This window comes from Amblyomma maculatum, chromosome 11 (assembly GCF_055883805.1).
Source record: "Amblyomma maculatum isolate TAMU_Amacu chromosome 11, ASM5588380v1, whole genome shotgun sequence".
Classification (NCBI taxonomy): Eukaryota; Metazoa; Arthropoda; class Arachnida; order Ixodida; family Ixodidae; genus Amblyomma; species Amblyomma maculatum.
This window is the reverse complement of record NC_139354.1, coordinates 83,434,155-83,453,599: the sequence shown is the minus strand read 5'-3', so window position 1 is coordinate 83,453,599 and position 19,445 is coordinate 83,434,155. Positions and strand designations below refer to the sequence as shown.

At 46.2% G+C, this 19,445-nt stretch overlaps 1 protein-coding gene across 1 annotated transcript in view; it reads right to left on the bottom strand.

Moving 5' to 3' along the window:
- LOC146174284 (uncharacterized) overlaps positions 1–19,445 on the bottom strand; it is a 67,423-nt gene that overhangs the window by 9,263 nt on the left and 38,715 nt on the right. Inside the window, exons 5-6 of the mRNA XM_084585368.1 lie at positions 14,199–14,375; positions 713–832 (exon numbers count right to left, since the gene is read on the bottom strand). Of these exons, the coding sequence (XP_084441494.1) occupies positions 713–832; positions 14,199–14,375 (297 nt within the window). The remainder of the gene's footprint in view (positions 1–712; positions 833–14,198; positions 14,376–19,445) is intronic.

Below are 19,445 nucleotides of genomic sequence, written 5' to 3'. Positions count from 1 at the left end.
TTAATGTGCTAAGCGCTGCATCTGATAGGCTGAGGCCGTCATAACTAGAGTCCTGTCAGAGCCGCTATATGCTACATCAGCGTGACAGCATGCATTGTTTCGAGTACCGCGGAATATATATCGAGAGTCAGCGTGTTCCCGTCGTTGTTACGAGTGCTTCGCGTAATAATATAATATTCTTAAATGCGTTATTACAATTTATAAAAGGTTGTGGGGCCGTCGCTAGGTTTATGTTTTTTGAAGCAACGCGGCTGGAGTCCACAGGTTGCTTCTTGCCCTATTCTTTAAGATGTGGCTGAAAAATAGCATGGATAGGATGTGAAGTATAGGTACACCGCCTCTTCCACTCATAATGTCTGGAGCTCTGAGAAATCAATAGGAAAAGCACCTTTTTTAGCGTTACCGGGCATTGTAATCTTGATAACCCCTGCTTGGGTTTATCTGCTTGCATCTCTACATTTTTACCGTGGAACTTCACGTCTGGCTTGCTGTCTGATTCAACATAATTTGAAAGATGTGACCTGTATTTTTTTCAGTTAGAGGTACAAATAACTGATGCAAGCATTTTCATGTTATATATTTTTCAACCCGATGTAACTAATCCTAATACCGTTGTATTCGGATTGACAAACACCTTTGAAGTATCTCAAAAGAAAGCGCAATCTAATGGAGTATTCTAAAATTGAGGTATGGCAAAGCATTGAACACATACCTTTCGTGCATTCTTTGTACAGCAGCTTTGCATGAACTTTAACAGAGTTTGACGTGCCATCTTCGCGCTTATCTGTGCTTCCGTCGGTAGATACTGAAGGGTCTTCAACTTCAAGTATCTCTTTGAGGAAAAGAAAGCGCGCATATTGCACAAGGCATCACGACATTTGCTAGACGCGACCGCATTTACAGCTAGATTGGTCGAAAGAGCATCGCCGCTGCAATTTTGTATTTTGAACTACTATATGTCACACAAAATTGGTACATCATGTGGTATCAAACTTGTGACGAATCAATGCTTTGGCGGTGTTAAGGCTGGTGTTACACCATTTGATTTCCTTTGCGTTTGCCTTTTTTCGCGATCATGCAAATTACGCTAAAAATACCGAAGCGTACTCATTGGTCACTGTTGCTCCTTATATGGTTTCCGTGGACAGCCTGCAACTCTCAGCGCAATATTACGGTTCAGAACACGCATCTCCACCGCCTGAACAAGATTCAACATGAAGTAATTTAGGCTGGAATAATGATATTGTCAGGCATGCGCACAGAAGAGGAGAAGGAAGTGCAAAAAGAAGCTCTCCGGAATAGAGGAAGAAGAAGAAGAAGAGGCTCACCATCTGTTAGTTGGCACATCGGGCTAAGGTGTAGAATCACTCTGTAAATAAACCCTAACAGTGTGGTGGAGGTGCTGGGACTTTGCTCTTACTTTCGACGCTTCATCCCTAAGTTTGCTGACGTAGCCTACCTCCTCACATGCCTCTTGCAGAAAGATATTCCTTTCAAATGGACTGCTGAATGTGATTCTGCGTTTCGCCAGCTCAAGTTTCTTCTTACCTCGCGGCCTATACTGCGTCATTTCAGCCCGACAGCTCCCACTGAACTCCACACTGACGCAAGTGGCATCGGCGTGGGTGCTGTCCTCATACAACGGCATGACGGAAACCAACACGTTGTCGCTTACGCAAGTCGCACCCTTAGCAAGTCTGAACGCAACTATACCGTGACGGAGCCAGAGTGCCTTGCCGTCGTTTTTGGCGTACAGCGGTTTCGCTCGTACCTTTATGGACGCTCCTTTACAGTCATCACCGATCATCATTCGTTTGCTGGCTGGTGAATCTACGCGACCCCTGCGGTCGGTTGGCCCGCTGGGCATTACGACTTCAGGAGTTCAACTTTACAGTGTCGTACAAAAGTGGCCGCCAACACGCTGACGCTGATTGCCTCTCGCGGCTGCCTCTCGCAACTACCCTCGGCGATGACAACTTTGACGACTATCTTGCCGCCGTTTCCGTACAATTTCCGGATCTTGCCACTTTCCAGCGAGAACAACGAAAAGATCAAGACTTGGTAGCACTTATTGAAAAAGCTCGTGATTCGGCATCTGCAAATCCTTTTTGCATTCGCGATGGATTGCTGTATCGAAAAAATTACTCGTCTCGCGGTGCACGCTTTCTACTAGTCGTTCCGGCTAGCCTCTATTCCTCTGTTCTATACTCTATGCACGATGACGTTACAGCTGGGCACTTGGGGTTTGCCATGACTCTTACGCGCATTAAGGAACGTTTCTATTGGCCAAATATGCGTCGAACGACTCAGCGTTACGTGAACTCCTGCGTCCAGTGCCAGCGGTTCAAGCTCCCCACGACTTCTCCGCCGGGCCACTTACATCCGGTGACACCACCGACCACACCATATGAGCACGTGGGTGTTGACCTCATAGGCCCGTTTCCCCGCTCGTCCAAAGGCAATCGCTGGCTCATCGTGTGCGTTGATCATCTCACGCGTTACTATGAAACTGCCGCCATCTCTTCCGCCACCGCCGCTGACGTCTAGTTCTTTCTTCTTCACGCTGTCGTCCTCCGTCATGGGCCTCCTCGTGTAATTATCAGTGACCGAGGCCGCCAGTTTACGGCAGATGTTGTGGAACAGCTTCTGCGCTATTGTACTTGCCAGTTGCGTCACTCTACGCCGTACCATCCCCAGACAAATGGCCTCGTCGAACGTACAAACCGGACACTGACAAACATGCTTGCGATGTATGTTGACTCGCGGCACAAGAACTGGGATGACGTGCTTCCTTTCATTACTTACGCCTATAACACCTCGAAGCATGAGACAACTTCTTATAGTCCATTTTTCCTCATCTACGCCCGTCCGCTTCGACGTTCTCTTGACACCATTTTGCCAATCTCTCTCGACAGCGAGCCGTCTGTTTCGAGCACCCTCTGCCGCGCTGAAGAGGCTCGTCGGGTCGCCCGATTACGCACTCTGGCCTCGCACGACCGCTCTAAGCAGCGCTACGATCGCAGGCATCAGGATGTCTCCTACCTTCCCGGCGACTTATTGTGGCTCTGGACACCTCTCCGCAAGCGTGGTTTGTCCCAGAAGCTGTTGTCGCACTACACAGGCCCATTTATTGTGCTCAAACGCATCAATGAGTTGAATTACGTCGTGTCTCGCCAATGTTCCCACGGTCGCCCCTCTCGGAAAACACAGGTAGTTCAAGTCGCAAGATTGAAGCGCCGCCACTCTCGCTCGGGACTCTGACAGCCCAGGGGCTTCGTCTGCGAAGGGGGAAATGTCAGGCATGCGCACAGAAGAGAAGGAAGTGCAAAAAGAGGCTCTCCGGAATAGAGGAAGAAGAAGAAGAGGCTCACCATCTGTTAGTTGGCACATCAGGCTAAGGTGCAGAATCACTCTGTAAATAAACCCTAACAATATAAATTATTGTAAAATTTAGTGTTGTAGCTATTTAGAAAGTGCGCACATGTATTGAAATAATTGCCTTATTATGTCCGTAAATATTCGGTGGCAGAACTTGAACTAGGGCTTTCCATCAATTATCTGCGTCGGATCCCTCTGAGAATAATGTGGGCAAGCCCAAGTGCGGCTTGCGCCATAGAACCCGCATCGCTCCTATGTCAATGTCTGAGGGGCTGACCAAAATAAAAAAAAAAAGAAATGTTTATCCAGAGCGGCTGCACCAATCTGTCAAATTAAAGTAGGCTCATCAAGGGGGAAGGGGGGGAGTTGGCGGGAACGGCTCTTCATGCAATATGGGAAAGGTGTCAGGAGACCCGAAACGACTGTCTGCATCAGTCCCAAGTGGGGCCCATCGCGGCTATGTCGGCAGTCCACTTGAGGCCTTGGTCGGCTACCGTTGCAGCACCCACGTTGAGCCCACTGGGGCTATCCTGAATTGCCTACATCGGACCCATCGCCCCCTCCCCCCCTTCATAACTCACTTCTGCCGCCTGGGCAGGCATGGCTAAAATCGCCCATAAATGACTCTGAGATACTTTCCCTCTTTCCCGACTTTGATATTTTACAACGCGATAGGGTAAACATAGGAGCACGGGGTTTAATTATCGGAGCTCAGCATTTATATTGCTGTTCTAAGGATGAACTTGCATCGCCTCTTGAAATAATTTTCATTCAGTACCATGCTTCGTACCACCAAGTATCATCGGCGTTTGTTAGGCAAAACGGCCTACTGGGCAAAACGACCATTCTTGAAACATTACCGACCTCCTCGTACCTTCACATGTTGATAACGTTTCCCCACGCCATCATTTATCTCGGCTTAGTGACCACTGTGTAACCGAAACTGCATTTTCTTGCCAACTGCAAGGACTCAAGAAAGCAAAAAAGACTCCCTTTTTACGACAAAGGGAACTAAGCCGCAATAAACGTCGAGCTCCAGTTTTTGGGCGAGATTATCCGTCAATTTTTAAAGCCATTCAGTAGGAACAAACTGTTCTTTTTTCAAACTCTCAATGCATGCAGTAATAAATAAGCACGTCATTACAATCAGTATTAAAGAGAAGACGTCGTCACCTCGGTTTAATACGGAACTGAAACAAACTCTCAATGCATGCAGTAATAAATAAGCACGTCATTACAATCAGTATTAAAGGGAAGACGTCGTCACCTCGGTTTAATACGGAACTGAAACACCTCAACAAGAAAAAAAATACTTTCGAATAGCAAAACACCAGAACAAGTAAGTGCATGGGAAAATATTATTCTGCCTAGAAAGCCTTCTTATTCTTATTGAGCAAAACGGAACGTTCAGTTTTACTTTTGTATTAACCTCTGTGCTGCATCCCAACCCAAGAAATTTTCGAAAAATTATTAACTTTCGGAAAAAATCTATGCACTCGATAAAGAGAATAACTCTAATCCTGATTATGAAATTAGTAGCACTTTTAATACTTTTTTTTGCTTTGTTTTCACGAATGAACTCGTCACTGTAATACAAAACTTCCCTGTGTTCGACCACCCAGCTATGCAATGCATTTTCTTCATGGCAATGATATTATGAAATTCTTGTCATACTGATCAATCTATCCGCTATTAACCAGGGCTTTTAGGAGAAGCTGGATTTGTCACTCATCATGCGAGAGCGTGGCTCGCGGACCCGTTTCATAGAAAGCGGTTCTTTCAAAGTACAGCTTACAAAGCAGGTTAACTGTTCAGCGTCACAGTTAAGACACAGGGGAGTTTTTGTGTTGATTTGTGTGCTTAGCTTAATGCCTTGCCCAACCAGATATTATTTGCAGCATTTATAGCGACACTGGAGTTGTTTCTTTGATTTAGCTGCTAATTATAAAGTTTCGGTGATCTTCCCTACTACCGTGAAAATCACGCTAAACAAATTAGCCTAGGGTAGTTGCTGTTTGGCCGCAACAGTGTGTGCAGGTGAAAAGTGCGCATAATTTTGTAGCTTCAATATTTAATTTGATGAATACCAGGTTGTACAAAGCATGAGGATGGCTTTGTTCCTGAGCAAGTCGTCGCCGCGTGCCGCAAAAGTAACAAAACTGGACTCCTTGAGCGTTTTCAAAATTCTCTCGTACTTGGAAATGCTTTTTATATTAGCATGATAAAATAACAAATCAAACAGTTTTTAAATGTGAATAGAGTGAATAACGTTAACGTAAATGAAACTCCGCACATAAGTTTCTTTGCGTTGAACACGCCGCGGACTAGGCATGAATCAGCGCGTGGTTTCGAGTGCAATAGCTCAAGATCTAACCAGACGAGGTTTGTGGCTGTGGCTCACTGAGAGCGTATGGGCCCGATTTTGCTGTAAATGAACTAAAATTGTTCTTTGCGTCGGCCGGACTTCAATCTTGAGCTTCAACGATGTACGCCGGGTAGATATGCTCTGCCGCAGTGTAAATAACATGCGAGTTGGCTCCTCTTACGTTTAGAGATAACATATTGATGCCAGCGTGAAAACTTCAATATAGAAGAGCAGAAGACGGCGAAGTCTGGGTTTCGCGCTTGGACCAAACATCCCTTGCTTACGCTAACACCAGCTCTCTGAGTTACCGACTATGTGGTAGAAATGGCTGTTCACAAGGGCAGCCGGAAAATACGGGGCCTATTCGGCCCGCTTGCAGATCTAGTCTACAAGAACACAGTCACTACGAGCCCACAAGAGATAGCTGCCAATATCCTGCTTCGCCAGCGAGACTCCTTTCGTTTTCATAGTCTTCCCCTTGAAGACACTGAAGACTGGCTGGACCAGTTCGACCGGGTGGCCACCTTTAATGCCTTGGAGCCTAACGCGGAGATGTGCCATGTCTAGTTTGCCCTGGAGCATTCTTGGGTTACGTATGTCAACTATGAGTTCGCCTGCATATATGGGACACGTTCAAAGCAAAATTTTTGTAGGCACTTATTAGCACATTTTGAAAACAAACGGCCGATATTCTACTGCAGAATGGCATCCAGCATCCAAACGAAAGTGTGATGGTCTATGCGGAGGAGACAAAGCTCCTGGTCCACCGCGAAGGTTTACACATGTCGGAAAAGCGAAATGTGCAATTATTGATGACAGGTGGGAAGGAATAGCTTTTCGCTAGCCTGGTTCGCCATCGGCTAGTGACCGTGGATGCTTTCGTCATCGAAGCTCCTTCCATCGAGAGAGCTCTAGACTTGAGATCACGGGAGTACGAGTGCACGACTATGCCGATGCTATCCACATGTACTCAGGGATCCACCGTGGCATTAGGACTCACTGCTTGAGACCATTTTAGCCACTGTGCGCGAAGAGCTGGCGAAATTCTTGCCTATGCCGGCAGAGCTGCCAGTTCCATCGGTCACCTACGCTGTTCGCAAAGAAGTACAATAAGCATTGGGTGCCTCACTGATTTTCGGAAGCCCTCCACAACTACCTACAATGAGTTAAGCTATCCTCGCAAGCAGTTTTCTACCGCCTTCAACACCACGTCACGAAGCACCTGTGCCGTCTGCTCCCTAAATGTCACCTTCCATTCGACTTTCGTCCAGCGAACCAAGAGCCGCAGAACTGACATCTGGTGAATGGCACACTACCGGCTGCTGAGCTACTATTGGGGTGAAGCGGTGCATGTCTGGCGTAGATGCCCGTACAAATAGCGCCTTCGCGTATTCCCCTTTAGTGCTCGCTGTCCCTGCCGGGAGAGTGCTCACTGAGATTGCCGATTACCTTTCTAACCCGCGCTGAGTCCAGCGCCACCAATCACCTTTGCCCCGCCGCTAGGATTCCTCCGAGCTGCGGGGCAGAGTAGAAATCCCTGTTAGAGAAACTAGACGCCGCAGCCTCTGGAGATGTGGCTGCTAGACGGCGAAAACGTCAAGACTCTCCAACGACGCAATTTACTTTCCCGACGCCGAACAACCCAGAGACGACGACAATTAACATCCTCCTCATCATCAGCCGGACTATACCCACTGCAGGGCGAAGACCTCTCTTGTATTTCTCCAATTAACCCGGTTCTGTGCTAGCTGCATCCACTTGACTCCTGCGAACCTCTTAACCTCATCCGCCCACATAACGTTCTGCTGCCCCCTGCTACGTTTTCCTTCTCTTGGAATCCAGTTTGTTACCCTCAGCGACCATCGGTTATCCTCTCTTCGCACTACATGTCCTGCCCATTTCCATTTCTTCTTCTTAATTTCCGCTAGAATGTCGGTAACGTGAGTTATTTCTCCTGCCTACCTTGCACGCTTTCTATCTCTTAATGTTACCCCTACCATTTTTTTTCCATATCCCTCTGGGTTGCCCTCAACCTAAGTAGAACCCTCTTGGTTAGCCTCCACGTTTTAGCCCCATAGGTGAGTACAGGTAAGATGCAACTGTTGTATACTTTCCTCTTGAGCGATATCGGTAAGCTGCTAGCCATATTCTGTGAGTGCTTGCCAATTGCGCTACATTCCAATCCTATTCTTCTTGTTATTTCTTTTTCATGGTCCGGATCTGCGGTTACTACCTGTCCTAAGTAGACATAATCGCCTACTACTTCCAGTACTTCGCTACCTAATGTAAACTGCTCTTCCTTTCCGAGGCTGTTGAATATTACCTTAGTTTTCTGGATATTGATTATCAAGCCTACCTTTTCACTTTTGCTGTCTAGGTCATCAATCATTTATTGCAATTCATCCTCCGATTTGGTTAGCAAGGCAATGTAATCAGCAAACGCAAATCACTGAAGTATTCTCCATCTACCCTAATCCCTAACTGCTCCCATTCCAAGTCTCTGAATACTTCCTCAAAGCAAGCTGCGTATAATACTGGGGAGATAGTGTCGCCTTGCCTAACTGCTTTTTTATGGGAATTTTGTTACTTTCTTTTGTGCGACGATTAATGAGCAGCCCCAAAAAAGTGCAAGCTGACAACCCGACCAACTTCGTAACACCACTGCCTTTAATGACACCACATCTCTTCGACGCATCGCAGCCGAGACCGGACACCTCAATTTTACTGCAGCGAGACGCCACCGCCAGCAGATTTAGACCTGTCAGTTGACAGCATCACCGTAACTTCTATAGTGGATACTGGGGCCGATTATTCCATACTCAGTGGATCACATTTGCCCCTGCTTTAAAAAAGGCTGAGACAGCTTGTGACGGCCCACAGATACGCATCACTAAAGCACAATTAAGTACACCTTGTTAGTAATTCAATGACTTTAGGGAGAACTTTTAAGACAACAACATGACTTTTAATTCTCCAAACTGCACTCACTATGACACTGGTCGGAGAGCGTCTCAATGAACAACCGCACTGCTCCGGAAACGCTGAGTGTCTGTCTTCCACTTGAAGGGAGCACGTGTACGAGCATCCCTCTCGTGCGCCACCCACCAACCACACCACACAACACACGCGCACACAGCCGTACCCCGCGGAGAAGAATCTGCGATTCCAGAGCGTATACGTCAATCCCCCGGTGTCAGTGGGATGGCCCAGATGTCGGTCGTGCCGTGAAGACTGCAGTAGCTGGAGGCGGCATAAGGAATATTCAACAGCGATAGTGACAGTATAACGGCCAAACTGCATGGCGACGTTTGTTGTGCTAGCGGAATACTGGGTATATTTGGTATGGACTTCCTCACGGAAGACGGCGCCATCATCGACCTGCAATCTCAGTGGGTCGTTTTTGACAGAGAATGATGTCGAATCTGTTTTCTGCTTTCCCCTTAACTGCTTGCAGTTTTACTTGTGATTCTCAGGCGGAACAAAAGGAAGTCGCCAACCTAAAGATCGAGAACCTGGCCCTGCCGCAAAAGGAGTAAGACAACCTGAGGAACCTCCTCAATTGCTACAAAACTGTGTTCTCGTCACTGCATCCGTCCATCAAGCACGCCTTGTAAAAAAAATATCATATAATTATGAACAATATAATAAAACCCTTCCGACAGTCACCCTATAGTGTCTCATCTAAAGAGCCTGCCACAACTACGACTGAAGGAAATGCCTGATCGCTACTTTATTCGACCATATCAGAGCCCCTGGGTGGCGCCTGTCGTTATTTTAAAGAACAAAGACAGATCAATGCGATTCTTTGTTGACTAGCGACGATTACAGAATTCTACTAAAATGGATGTTTGGCCCCTGTCCGGTATGAGACGACGCTTAAGATCGCCTATGCATCATTAACTATTTTTGTTCCATGGACCTTAAATCTGGGTAGAGAAGAGTGCATTTTCACTCCAGACGGGTTGCACGAGTTTCAGGTCTTACCGTTCGGCTTTGCTCCGAGCCAGCGACCTTTCAAAGGCTTATAGACATTGTCCTCGCCGACTTGAAATGTCACACGTGTCTCTTATATCTGTAAGATGTTATTTTCTTCGCCCCAACTTTTGCAGAGCACATGCGTCGCCTCGAGGTGGTACTGAAAGGTATAAAATTTTTCGGCCGTACTTTAAGGGCTGACAAATGTCCCTTCGCCTTCGAAGAATTGAAGTTTTGAGGCCACGTAGTCAGCAAGGAAGGAGTCCTTTCCGATCTTCAGAAAACTGCTGTCATAAACATTTTTCCGCCTCCACGAGACTAGAAGGAAATTCGGCGCTGCCTCGGGTTATGTGCATAATACCGCCGCTTTGAGCAAACTTCTCCAAAGTCGCTGCGCCCCTTACGTATCCCACCAAGGTAGATGTAGAGTTCCAATGGGAAACGCCTCAGTAGCAGGCATTTTAGAACTTTTAACGTCGCCTTCAGTCACCATCGAATCTGGTGCACTTTGCTGGATACGCTGATGCGGAGGTACACAACGATGCGAGTATTTTTGTTTGGGCGCTATCCTAGTTCGGGTCAAAAATGTCAACAACGGGTACTTGCCAACACAAGTCGTTCATTGTCGAAGACCGATGGCAATTATTCTACTACTGAGAAAGAATGCCTCGCCATCCGGTGGGGAAGTTGTGACCATACCTGTATGGGAAACCTTTCAATGTAATAACAAATCATCACCCACTTTGCTGGTTATCCAGTATTAATAATCCATCGGGGTGCCTTGCACGATAGAGTCTGCGCCTACAGGAATATGATATCAGAGTGACCTGCATATCCGGCCGTAAACACGTGAACACAGATTGTCTTTCTCGGGCTCCCGTAAACCAGCCCCGACCGACGCAGGCGAGGATGACACCTTCGTCAAAGGAGTCAGCTGTACACACTTCTGCGCGCAACAACGCACCGCCCTCATCATCAAGCAATAATCGATTATCTGCAAAGTGCTAGTGGCAAATTTCATGACGCCTACCGCCTCGCTTTATATTATCTTCGTCTACGCGACGACGTGGTGTTGAAGAATTTTGCCCCCGACAGTCGCCATTACAAGCTTGTCGGCCCTACGAACCTACGCGTTTTCTTCGACTATTCTCTACCTCTATCGATTATCTCTACGTCCTGCCAAAAGTGGTTAATAGTCGCCTCCGACTACCCGGAACGTTACGCGGAGACGAGGGGAACCGTTATTGAAGTCGCGAAATTCTTTGGACTGCAAATCGTCATGCGCCACAGTGCTCCTCGGGTTATGATCATAACCGAGGTGGTGGCTTTTTTCCTGAGCGTATGCAGCATAGTCTTGACTTCAGTCACACACGTGACCGCAGGACTACTTCCTACCATCCCGAAACAAACGAATTAACCAAACGTTTAAACAGGATGCTTGCCGACATGATTTCAATATACGTGGACGTTCAAAGAAAACGTGGGGCGCAATCCTACCTGCTTGTAATACAGCCGTCTAAGAAACCACCAATATGACTTTTTTTATTCTTGTTTGAGTTCGACAATTGTCACCAGAATCGTCGACTTCATGCTGCCACATGTCAACGACCACCCCGATGAAAACGGTGCGTACATTTTGCAATATGCCGAAGCTATCCGCAAATTCTCTAAGCTGCGCATCCATGACCAGCAGGTACAGGACGCGCAGCACTACAACCTACTGCACCCGAAGGTTGAATATCAGACGGGTGATCTTGTCTGAATTCGGTCTCCATTTCGACGACGCTGAGTTAGCGAAAAACTCTTGCGTCGCTATTTCGGTCCTTACCGAATTCTGCGCCACGTTGGCGCTATCAACTACGAAGTTGTTGATCATGGCGCCCCACGATCAAGACGTACCGCACGTCTGGAGATGGTCCATGTGGTTCGCCTCAAACCATATAATGCGAGGGTCCATGAATTTCTCTGAGTCCGTGAATTTCTCGAAAATCGGGTCGATGCTTCAACAACGGGGGAGCAAATGATGCTTGTGCGAAGAGCACTATGAAGAAGAGCAGAAGACAACGAAGTCATCGTTTCGCGCTTTGACCGGACTTCTCTGGACTACTCCAACACTGGATCTCTGCGTTACCGTCTCTTCAGCACTCACACGGCTTTTTGCCAACGTGACAATATAACATATTCTTTATCGCATTTTAACGAAAACGCCAGCAAATGTTTGCAGAAATTCAGCGCAGGAAGTAAACAATGTGTATTGGACGGCATTGGTGTGATAGATCGCAAAGCGTATGGTGAACATTCGTCCTCAGTAAAAAATATTACACAAATGTTCATATGTGCCTGGTTTCGACACGCACCATTGTGTTTTCACAGAGTGAATGGAGCAGCCCAAAACTGCACCAAGACTTCATTTTTCACACGAAGCGTAGCTGTGCAGCTAACGCAGAGCAGCGGTTTTGTTTTCGTGACCAAGCTGACAAGGCGGGCGCAGTTGTCGCAGGGCTAGGAGGTGGCGCTCTGCATTTCAAATATCGTCTATAGCTCCGTTTTTGGAGGCATGGCGCACAGCGACGTATGTTGTAGTTCGTACGCTCGATATGTTTTAAAGAAGAAGAAGACGTAACTTACGCGATTGCGTCATACTCTTAAGGATTGGCTTAAGTGTCGCCAATAATGTAGCTCCTTACACTGATAGGGCGTGATAGGGTAATAATGTAGCAAGTAAAAAAGCTTCCGCCGTGGCTATCGCAATTCAACTAGGGTTAACCAGAGTTAAATCAAAACTAATTTTTTTGTATCCCCATCTCTTTAAACATTACAAAATCAAACTAAACAACGGCGGAAAGGGAAGACTAGTTCGCAAACCAAAGCAACAGTTCGATAAGTGTAACTTGGTTTCGTCTGCCCAGGCAAAGGCAAGTTCCCTTGGCTTTTGAAAACGTTGGCTTGGTTTTCGAACTGAGGCTGCTCCCAAACCCTGCTCACTTCTCTTTGATACTACGCATTCATCGTCCCTCTCTCATTCTACCGTTGATACTTTCTGTTGACCTGTTGCTTTGCGATTATCGTACTAACTGCCGGCTTATTCAACCTGACATTATACTGAAATGATGACATTTTCGCGCCAATATTTTGTTTACTCATCTCTATATAAGGCCCGACTGGAAACAGAGCACCGCTGTGGTGATGCTGTACTGTGCCGGAGCACTGGAATTCATTCCCGACCACCGGCAGCTGCGTTTTTATGGAGGCAAAACGCAGCGTCGTCCGTGTGCTGTGCAATATCATTGCACTTTAAAAGATCGCCAGGGGGTTAAGAAACGCAGCCACCGAGGAAATTTCTCTGGAGCCCTCCACTACGGCACCATTTCTCTCTTTCCACTTTTACTCCCACCTTCCTCCCTTCCTTTACGGCGCCGCACGGGTATCCACAGAAATAAGTGACAAGTACTGCGCCTTTCCTTTCCTGGGTCCTAATTATATTCGAAACAAGGAACTGCGTTTCGTGTTGTACATTTTGGATTTAACATCTAAAAGCAATCTTGGCTATGAGAGAAGCCGCACTGGGGTGCTCAGGAACATTTCTATAGACAAACGGCTTTTTGCGAACAATCTAGTAAACGTACATAGTGAAAGAGATTCAGGAAGTGTTTATAGACTTAATGAGCCCATAACGAGCTGCTTACAAAAACTAAAAAACGTGCAATAGCAGTAGGCATCCTATCAATCGTCACCATAAAGATAACATATTTAAGCCACTTTTATTACCTCTAATTTTATAGGTGATCAAAAATGATGCTCCTTCTCTCCTTCTCTACTCAACAGACGCAGGTGATCAAAAACAAAAAGAAGCAAACAAGTCGCGACGGCCCCGAGAAGCTCTTCCCCGCCCGCGCTTGAGAGTGTCCAATTTGCGAGCGCACCCAGCAACCCCATGCGAAGTCAAATGGGTGATCTGCGCGGGCTGCTCGCGGTGATGTGCCGCCTGGATCAGTCGCGAGCGGTCGCCCGGAGCACTTTTTTTATTAGTGAATTTTACGCTCCACCTAATGCTATAACATTTGATTGAAATATATATAAGGCCATCCTCTGTGCTTCTATTACATTTGAATGCTAGCGCAAGTAGCGTTTCAGGAGCTCTTTAACGTCTAAAAGCGACTCATGTTATGGTAACGCCGTATAATAGAGCTCTGAATAAATTACACCAGCTTTAACATGCTCTGACATTGCACTGTATCAATAAAGAAAAACATTAGGCAATAGCGAATGCTATCAGTTTAGCATCCAAGAATGATTCAAACATTGTGGCCCACCGTAGTGAAGGGCTCCGAAACTTTCGACCACCTTAGTTCTATTATAGCGTGCATAGACATCAGACAATATATGGAAAGAAAATTTTAGGTATTAAGAAATATTGTTTTGTGGCTGCATGATTAAACTTTATACAGATAAAAAATCGAAAAATGAATAGTATACTTACTCTTTACTTTTTCGTAGAGTTCTTTCTCCAGCCAGTCCTGGCTAATATCACGGGATTGGGAATGCTCCACGGCAGCTTTTTTCTTTTGAATTTTTTTCTTAGAACACACGTGTTGGTAGAAGTTTTCACACGCTGAAGTTGCTTCATTTTCTGCTTCACGTGGAAGCTCTTCACCAGCTGGAAAGCATGATTCTATTTGCAGTTTGCATGAAAAGAGGTACGTGTTTTCACGGCCTAATTTATTTTACGCATTTCTCATGTGCACATATTTTCTGCTGTTTGTGTACCAAGAAGGATATCTAATCGCATTGACTGACAGACGATTAATTAATTAGGCACTGCTATCTTACACAATGACCTAAACAGAAGCGGTAGCGGAACCCGAAAAGGTAGACTACAAATTGAGCAATTTGTTCGTAGTAGGTTGTAGAACTGTGAGGTGTAAGAAACATGTCCTTGTTAATAGAATCGCATTCGCTATGCCGCAGCTATTTTACCTAGCGTCCTATAGTTCTTGTGTTGTATTAGATATGAGGCTGTTTGCGTAGTGGACGTCTATGCATCAGACTATGGACATTGGCGCAGTATGAGCAGGTCCGCCGCATCTCAACTAAAGTTACAATCCCAGCGCAAAGATGACAAACACTTTGTCGTACAAGATCGCATTGGGATGAATCATCTATAATGCGGACAGCGTTGGTACAAAGGCTCCCCGCTGGCAATATGGAACGTCCTCCATGGCAGCAATGCTGCCCTTGCTCTTCTTTTGAATTTGGACTGTTAGAACTGGAGCCACGGTGCAGCATGAACGTGAACTCGCTGCTTATGATTTCGGTAATACAGTAGAAAGTTAAGCGAGTTGGTCCTCAGATATGATGAAATTTACTTGCAGGACTCTACGCATTGTCGTTCAGCTGCGTGTTTCATTATGTAGGATGCGTTGTGTATATTGCCCTAAATATAATAATAAGTAAGTTGTCGCAAAGACCCCGGCTATGTATCTCAGGAACGGTAGCTGCTGCACACATCACTTGTGAAAATGAGAGCGAGGCCTTTCACCGTCGAGCCGAGTGATCACCTCAGACTCATAGAATTCATGGGCTGACATCTACTCACTCCAAGTGAGAGCTGCCCCAACAATATTTCCTGAAGTTACGCAACAACCATATAGACCTGCGGTAAGGTTAAAGAAAAAGTTAAAAGATTAAAATTTAAATTTTAATGATGCCCTATGATTCTAGAGGATTTTTAGTGGCAATGCTGTGAAAGCTATGCCGGGTAGCTGTCCCGTCATGTGTTAATACAAAAAATAGTTCTGGCATACATTCGCCTCAGTTATGGTTTCGATTTCAGTTCTGCCTTTACTGCAAATAATTGTCTTCGAGCCGCCAGCGAGGCAAAATGTGTTTATTTGTTATTTGAGAACATTGAATGCCTCTATTAATAAATTCACGGCTAATGAGTATCTCAAGTTGCGTCTAGAGCTGCGCACGTTGTCGAAACAAGCCTTTTGCAAAAGCCTACAGAAAGTGTCAGTATAGATAAAGCATTCATTCATTCATAAACTTTTACTCATGAGGATGACCTGAGGCCTAGAGGGGAACGGGGTGGGTTAAGTGAGGTTGAGGGCGCCCGACTCCTACGTGAAGTCTAGCAAGGCACTAAGCTTGCGCTTGGCGTTGGTATTGTGGGCTGTCGAAGCAGCAACCATACGCTTTGCGGGAATCCTGATGGATGGCGCAGCTCTCGCGTTTGCACGACGTGCTGCACTAATTTTCAAATGCACTACACTAACGCTGAACTCCCCTTCATGGTTCACTGCCTTGTCGTGGCGGAGGGGCTTGCGAAACTCGATGAAGTCGTGAGCTCTGCTGTGTAGGGCCACCCAAGATAGACAGGTCACGGCAGAGAGTTCCGACAAAATGTGATTCACTGGAGAAGGCAATGGCAACCCACTCCGGTATTTCCTGCCAAGAAAACAATATGGCCAGCCACAATACCATTAATGATATGGCGCTGGAAGACGAGCCCCCCAGGTTGGAAGGCGTCCAACATGTTACTGGGAATGAACGAAGGGCGATTCCTAGTAGCTCCAGGACGAATGAAGCGGCTGGGTTAAAGCGAAAGGACGCTCAGTTGTGGATGTGTCGGGAAGCGACCGGAAAGTCCGACGTTGCAAGGAGATATATCACATAGCAACATGGAATGTAAGATCTATGACGCAGGGTAAACTGGATGTCGTCAAGCGAGAAATAGACAGATTGAACATTGATACCTTGGGTATCAGCGAGCTCAAGTGGACCGGAATGGAAGAATTTAACTCCGGCGACCATTATGTATTTTATTGTGGGCACGAATCCAAGAGAAGGAATGGGGTCGCTCTCATAGTAAACAGAAGGATGGGCAAAGCAGTGCTAGGGTACAACCCCAAAAACGACCGAATGATTTCACTTCGGATCCAAGGTCACCCTTTCAACATAACAGTTATCCAAGTCTATGCACCGACCACTACTGCTGAAGAAGCTGACGTTGAGATTTTATGCGGACCTACAATGCCTTTTAGACCGCACCCCATCATCAGACGTCGTTTTTCTCATAGGAGACTGGAATGCTAAGGTCGGGAGTGAAGAAATATCCGCAATTATAGGCAGGTTCGGTCTTGGCGAGCTAAATGAAGCTGGTCAGAGGCTAGTAGAGTTTTGTCAAGAAAACAACCTGACCATAGCGAATACTCATTTTAAACAGCACAAGAGGCGCCTGTCCACATGGACTCCACCGGACGGTCTGTACAGGAATCAGATCGATTATATTCTTTGCCGGCAGAGATAGAGAAGCGCTATACAAGCAATAAAAACAAGGCCTGGGGTCGATTGTGGCACCGATCATCAGCTTCTTGTTGCCAAAATTAAGCTTCGATTGAGGAAAATGCAGAATACTAGAAGGCCTTTTAGGTATGCTTTGGATGAAATTCCTTCAAACTATGCTGTGGAAGTGAGGAATTGATTTCAAAAATTAGATCTAGAAGACAGAGAGCCTGAAGAGATGTGGACTGATCTTCGTGATATAATACAAGAAGTTGCTAGTAAGGTAGTTCAAAAGCAAACGAATTGCAAGAAAGCAAACTGGTTATCTGAAGAGGCTTTGCAAATAGCTGAAGAAAGGAGGATGCCAAAAGTTATGGGGAAAGAAAAAGATACAAGGTTCGCAATGCGGATTTTCAGAAAATATCAAGGAGAAATAAGAATGCCTTCCTGAACATACAGTGAAAAGCAGTTGAAGGCAACAGCCAATTAAGGAACACAAGAGCTCTGTATAAGACAATCAAAGGTATCAAAGGAAGCTTCTGTGCTAAGCTGGGCGTGATAAAGGACAAACGAGGCAAGGACCTCACTGAAGCCTCAGAGATAGAGAAGAGGTGGCAAGAATACACAGAAGAACTGTGCAAGAAGGACCCGGATGTGCAAACCCAACACAAGACGGTTGTGATTACTGATCTCGAGCCGGGCATCCTGAAGATTGAAGTTGAATGGGCCTTAGCCAGCCTTGCTAAGAACAAAGCTAGCGGAATTGATGGTGTTCCAGCTGAGTTGCTTCAAAACCTCAACCACGATGCTGTTAACATTCTGCATGCATTATGTCAGAAGATTCGCACAACCATGCAGTGGAAACAGGATTGGAGGAGGTCAGTTTACATCCCCATTCCAAAGAAAGGCAGTGCCAAAGATTGTTCCAACTACCGCACGATCGCGCTTATTTCGCATGTTAGCAAGGTATAAGTTGATGTTGAAAGTCCTCCAATGTAGGCTGCAGCAGTATGTGGATCGGGAGCTTCCAGACGTGCAAGCTGGGTTTCGCAAGGGCAGGGGAACTAGAGACCAAATTTCCCACCTTCGCTGGATCATGGAAAAAGTAAGAGAGTTCAAGAAACCCATCTACTTCTGCTTTATTGATTATGCGAAAGCGTTTGACTGCGTAGATCACAGCAGATTGTGGCAAGCTCTCCAAGAGATGGGAGTTCGAATTCACGTCATCTGTCTCCTCAGGAACCTGTATGAAGGGCAAGAGACCAAAGTCAGAACTCGGCATAGCCTTACTGATTGGTTGCCGATTGGGAAAGGAGTGAGGCAAGGCTGCATACTGTCGCCCTGCCTATTTAACCTATATGCAGAGGGCATCATGAGGAAGGCTGGTCTGGGCTAGTCTTCAGCTGGAGTGAAGATTGCTGGAAAACGTATCAACAACCTTAGATATGCGGATGATACCACTTTAATGGCAGAAAGTAAAGTGGAACTCAAGAGACGTCTGATGCGCGTACAAGAAGGCAGTGAGACGTTTGGGCTTAAACTGAACAATAAAAAGACAAACATCTTGGCGTGTTGCCCTATCAAGTCGTGGAGCATCAAGGGACAAGAAGTGGAAGCTGTGACAGATTTTCTCTTCTTGGGCTCCAAGATTACCTCGGAAGGAGACTGCAGCCATGAAATTAGGAGACGCCTGCTTCTGGGAAAGAGAGCAATGGTTAGCCTTGACCGCCTAGTAAAGAGCAGGGACATTAGTCTGCCAACCAAGATCCGTATAACTCGTGCTATGGTCTTTCCAGTTGTGATGTGTGGATGCGAGAGTTGGACTGTGAAGGCTGACCGCCGAATAATTGACGCGTTTGAATTGTGGTGCTGGCGGAGACTCTTGAGAGTTCCTTGGACTGCCAGAAGATCAAATCAGTCGATATTGTCGACCATAAACCCTGACTGATCATTGGAGGGTCAAATTCTAAAGTTAAAGCTCAGATACTTTGGTCATCTGATGAGAAGAGTGGAGTCGCTGGAGAAAGATTTGATGTTGGGAAAGGTTGAGGGTCGCCGGAGAAGGGGTAGGCAGCGAATGCGATGGTTAGATGGCATCCTCGATGCGCTGCAGATGAAGTTATGTGATGTTAGGAAGATAGTGAGAGACCGGAAAGCGTGGTGTGACATGGTCCATAGGGTCACGAAGAGTCGGAGACGACTGAACGACTGAACTGAACTGAACGCTGAACTAGCTAGTATTGTTGTATAAACGTGATGTAAAGAAGCATGAATTGTTCCTTAATAGTGCAATATTCCAGACCGTGATCAGTGAAACTTCTGCATTGACTGTATATTACTACGCTGTAGGATAAAGCGCTGCCGGCCTATAGCTTTTGCTGCATAGAGACAAAAGTCACATGGGAGTACAGAACTGAATATAATGGGGTATTGTTTAAAGCTG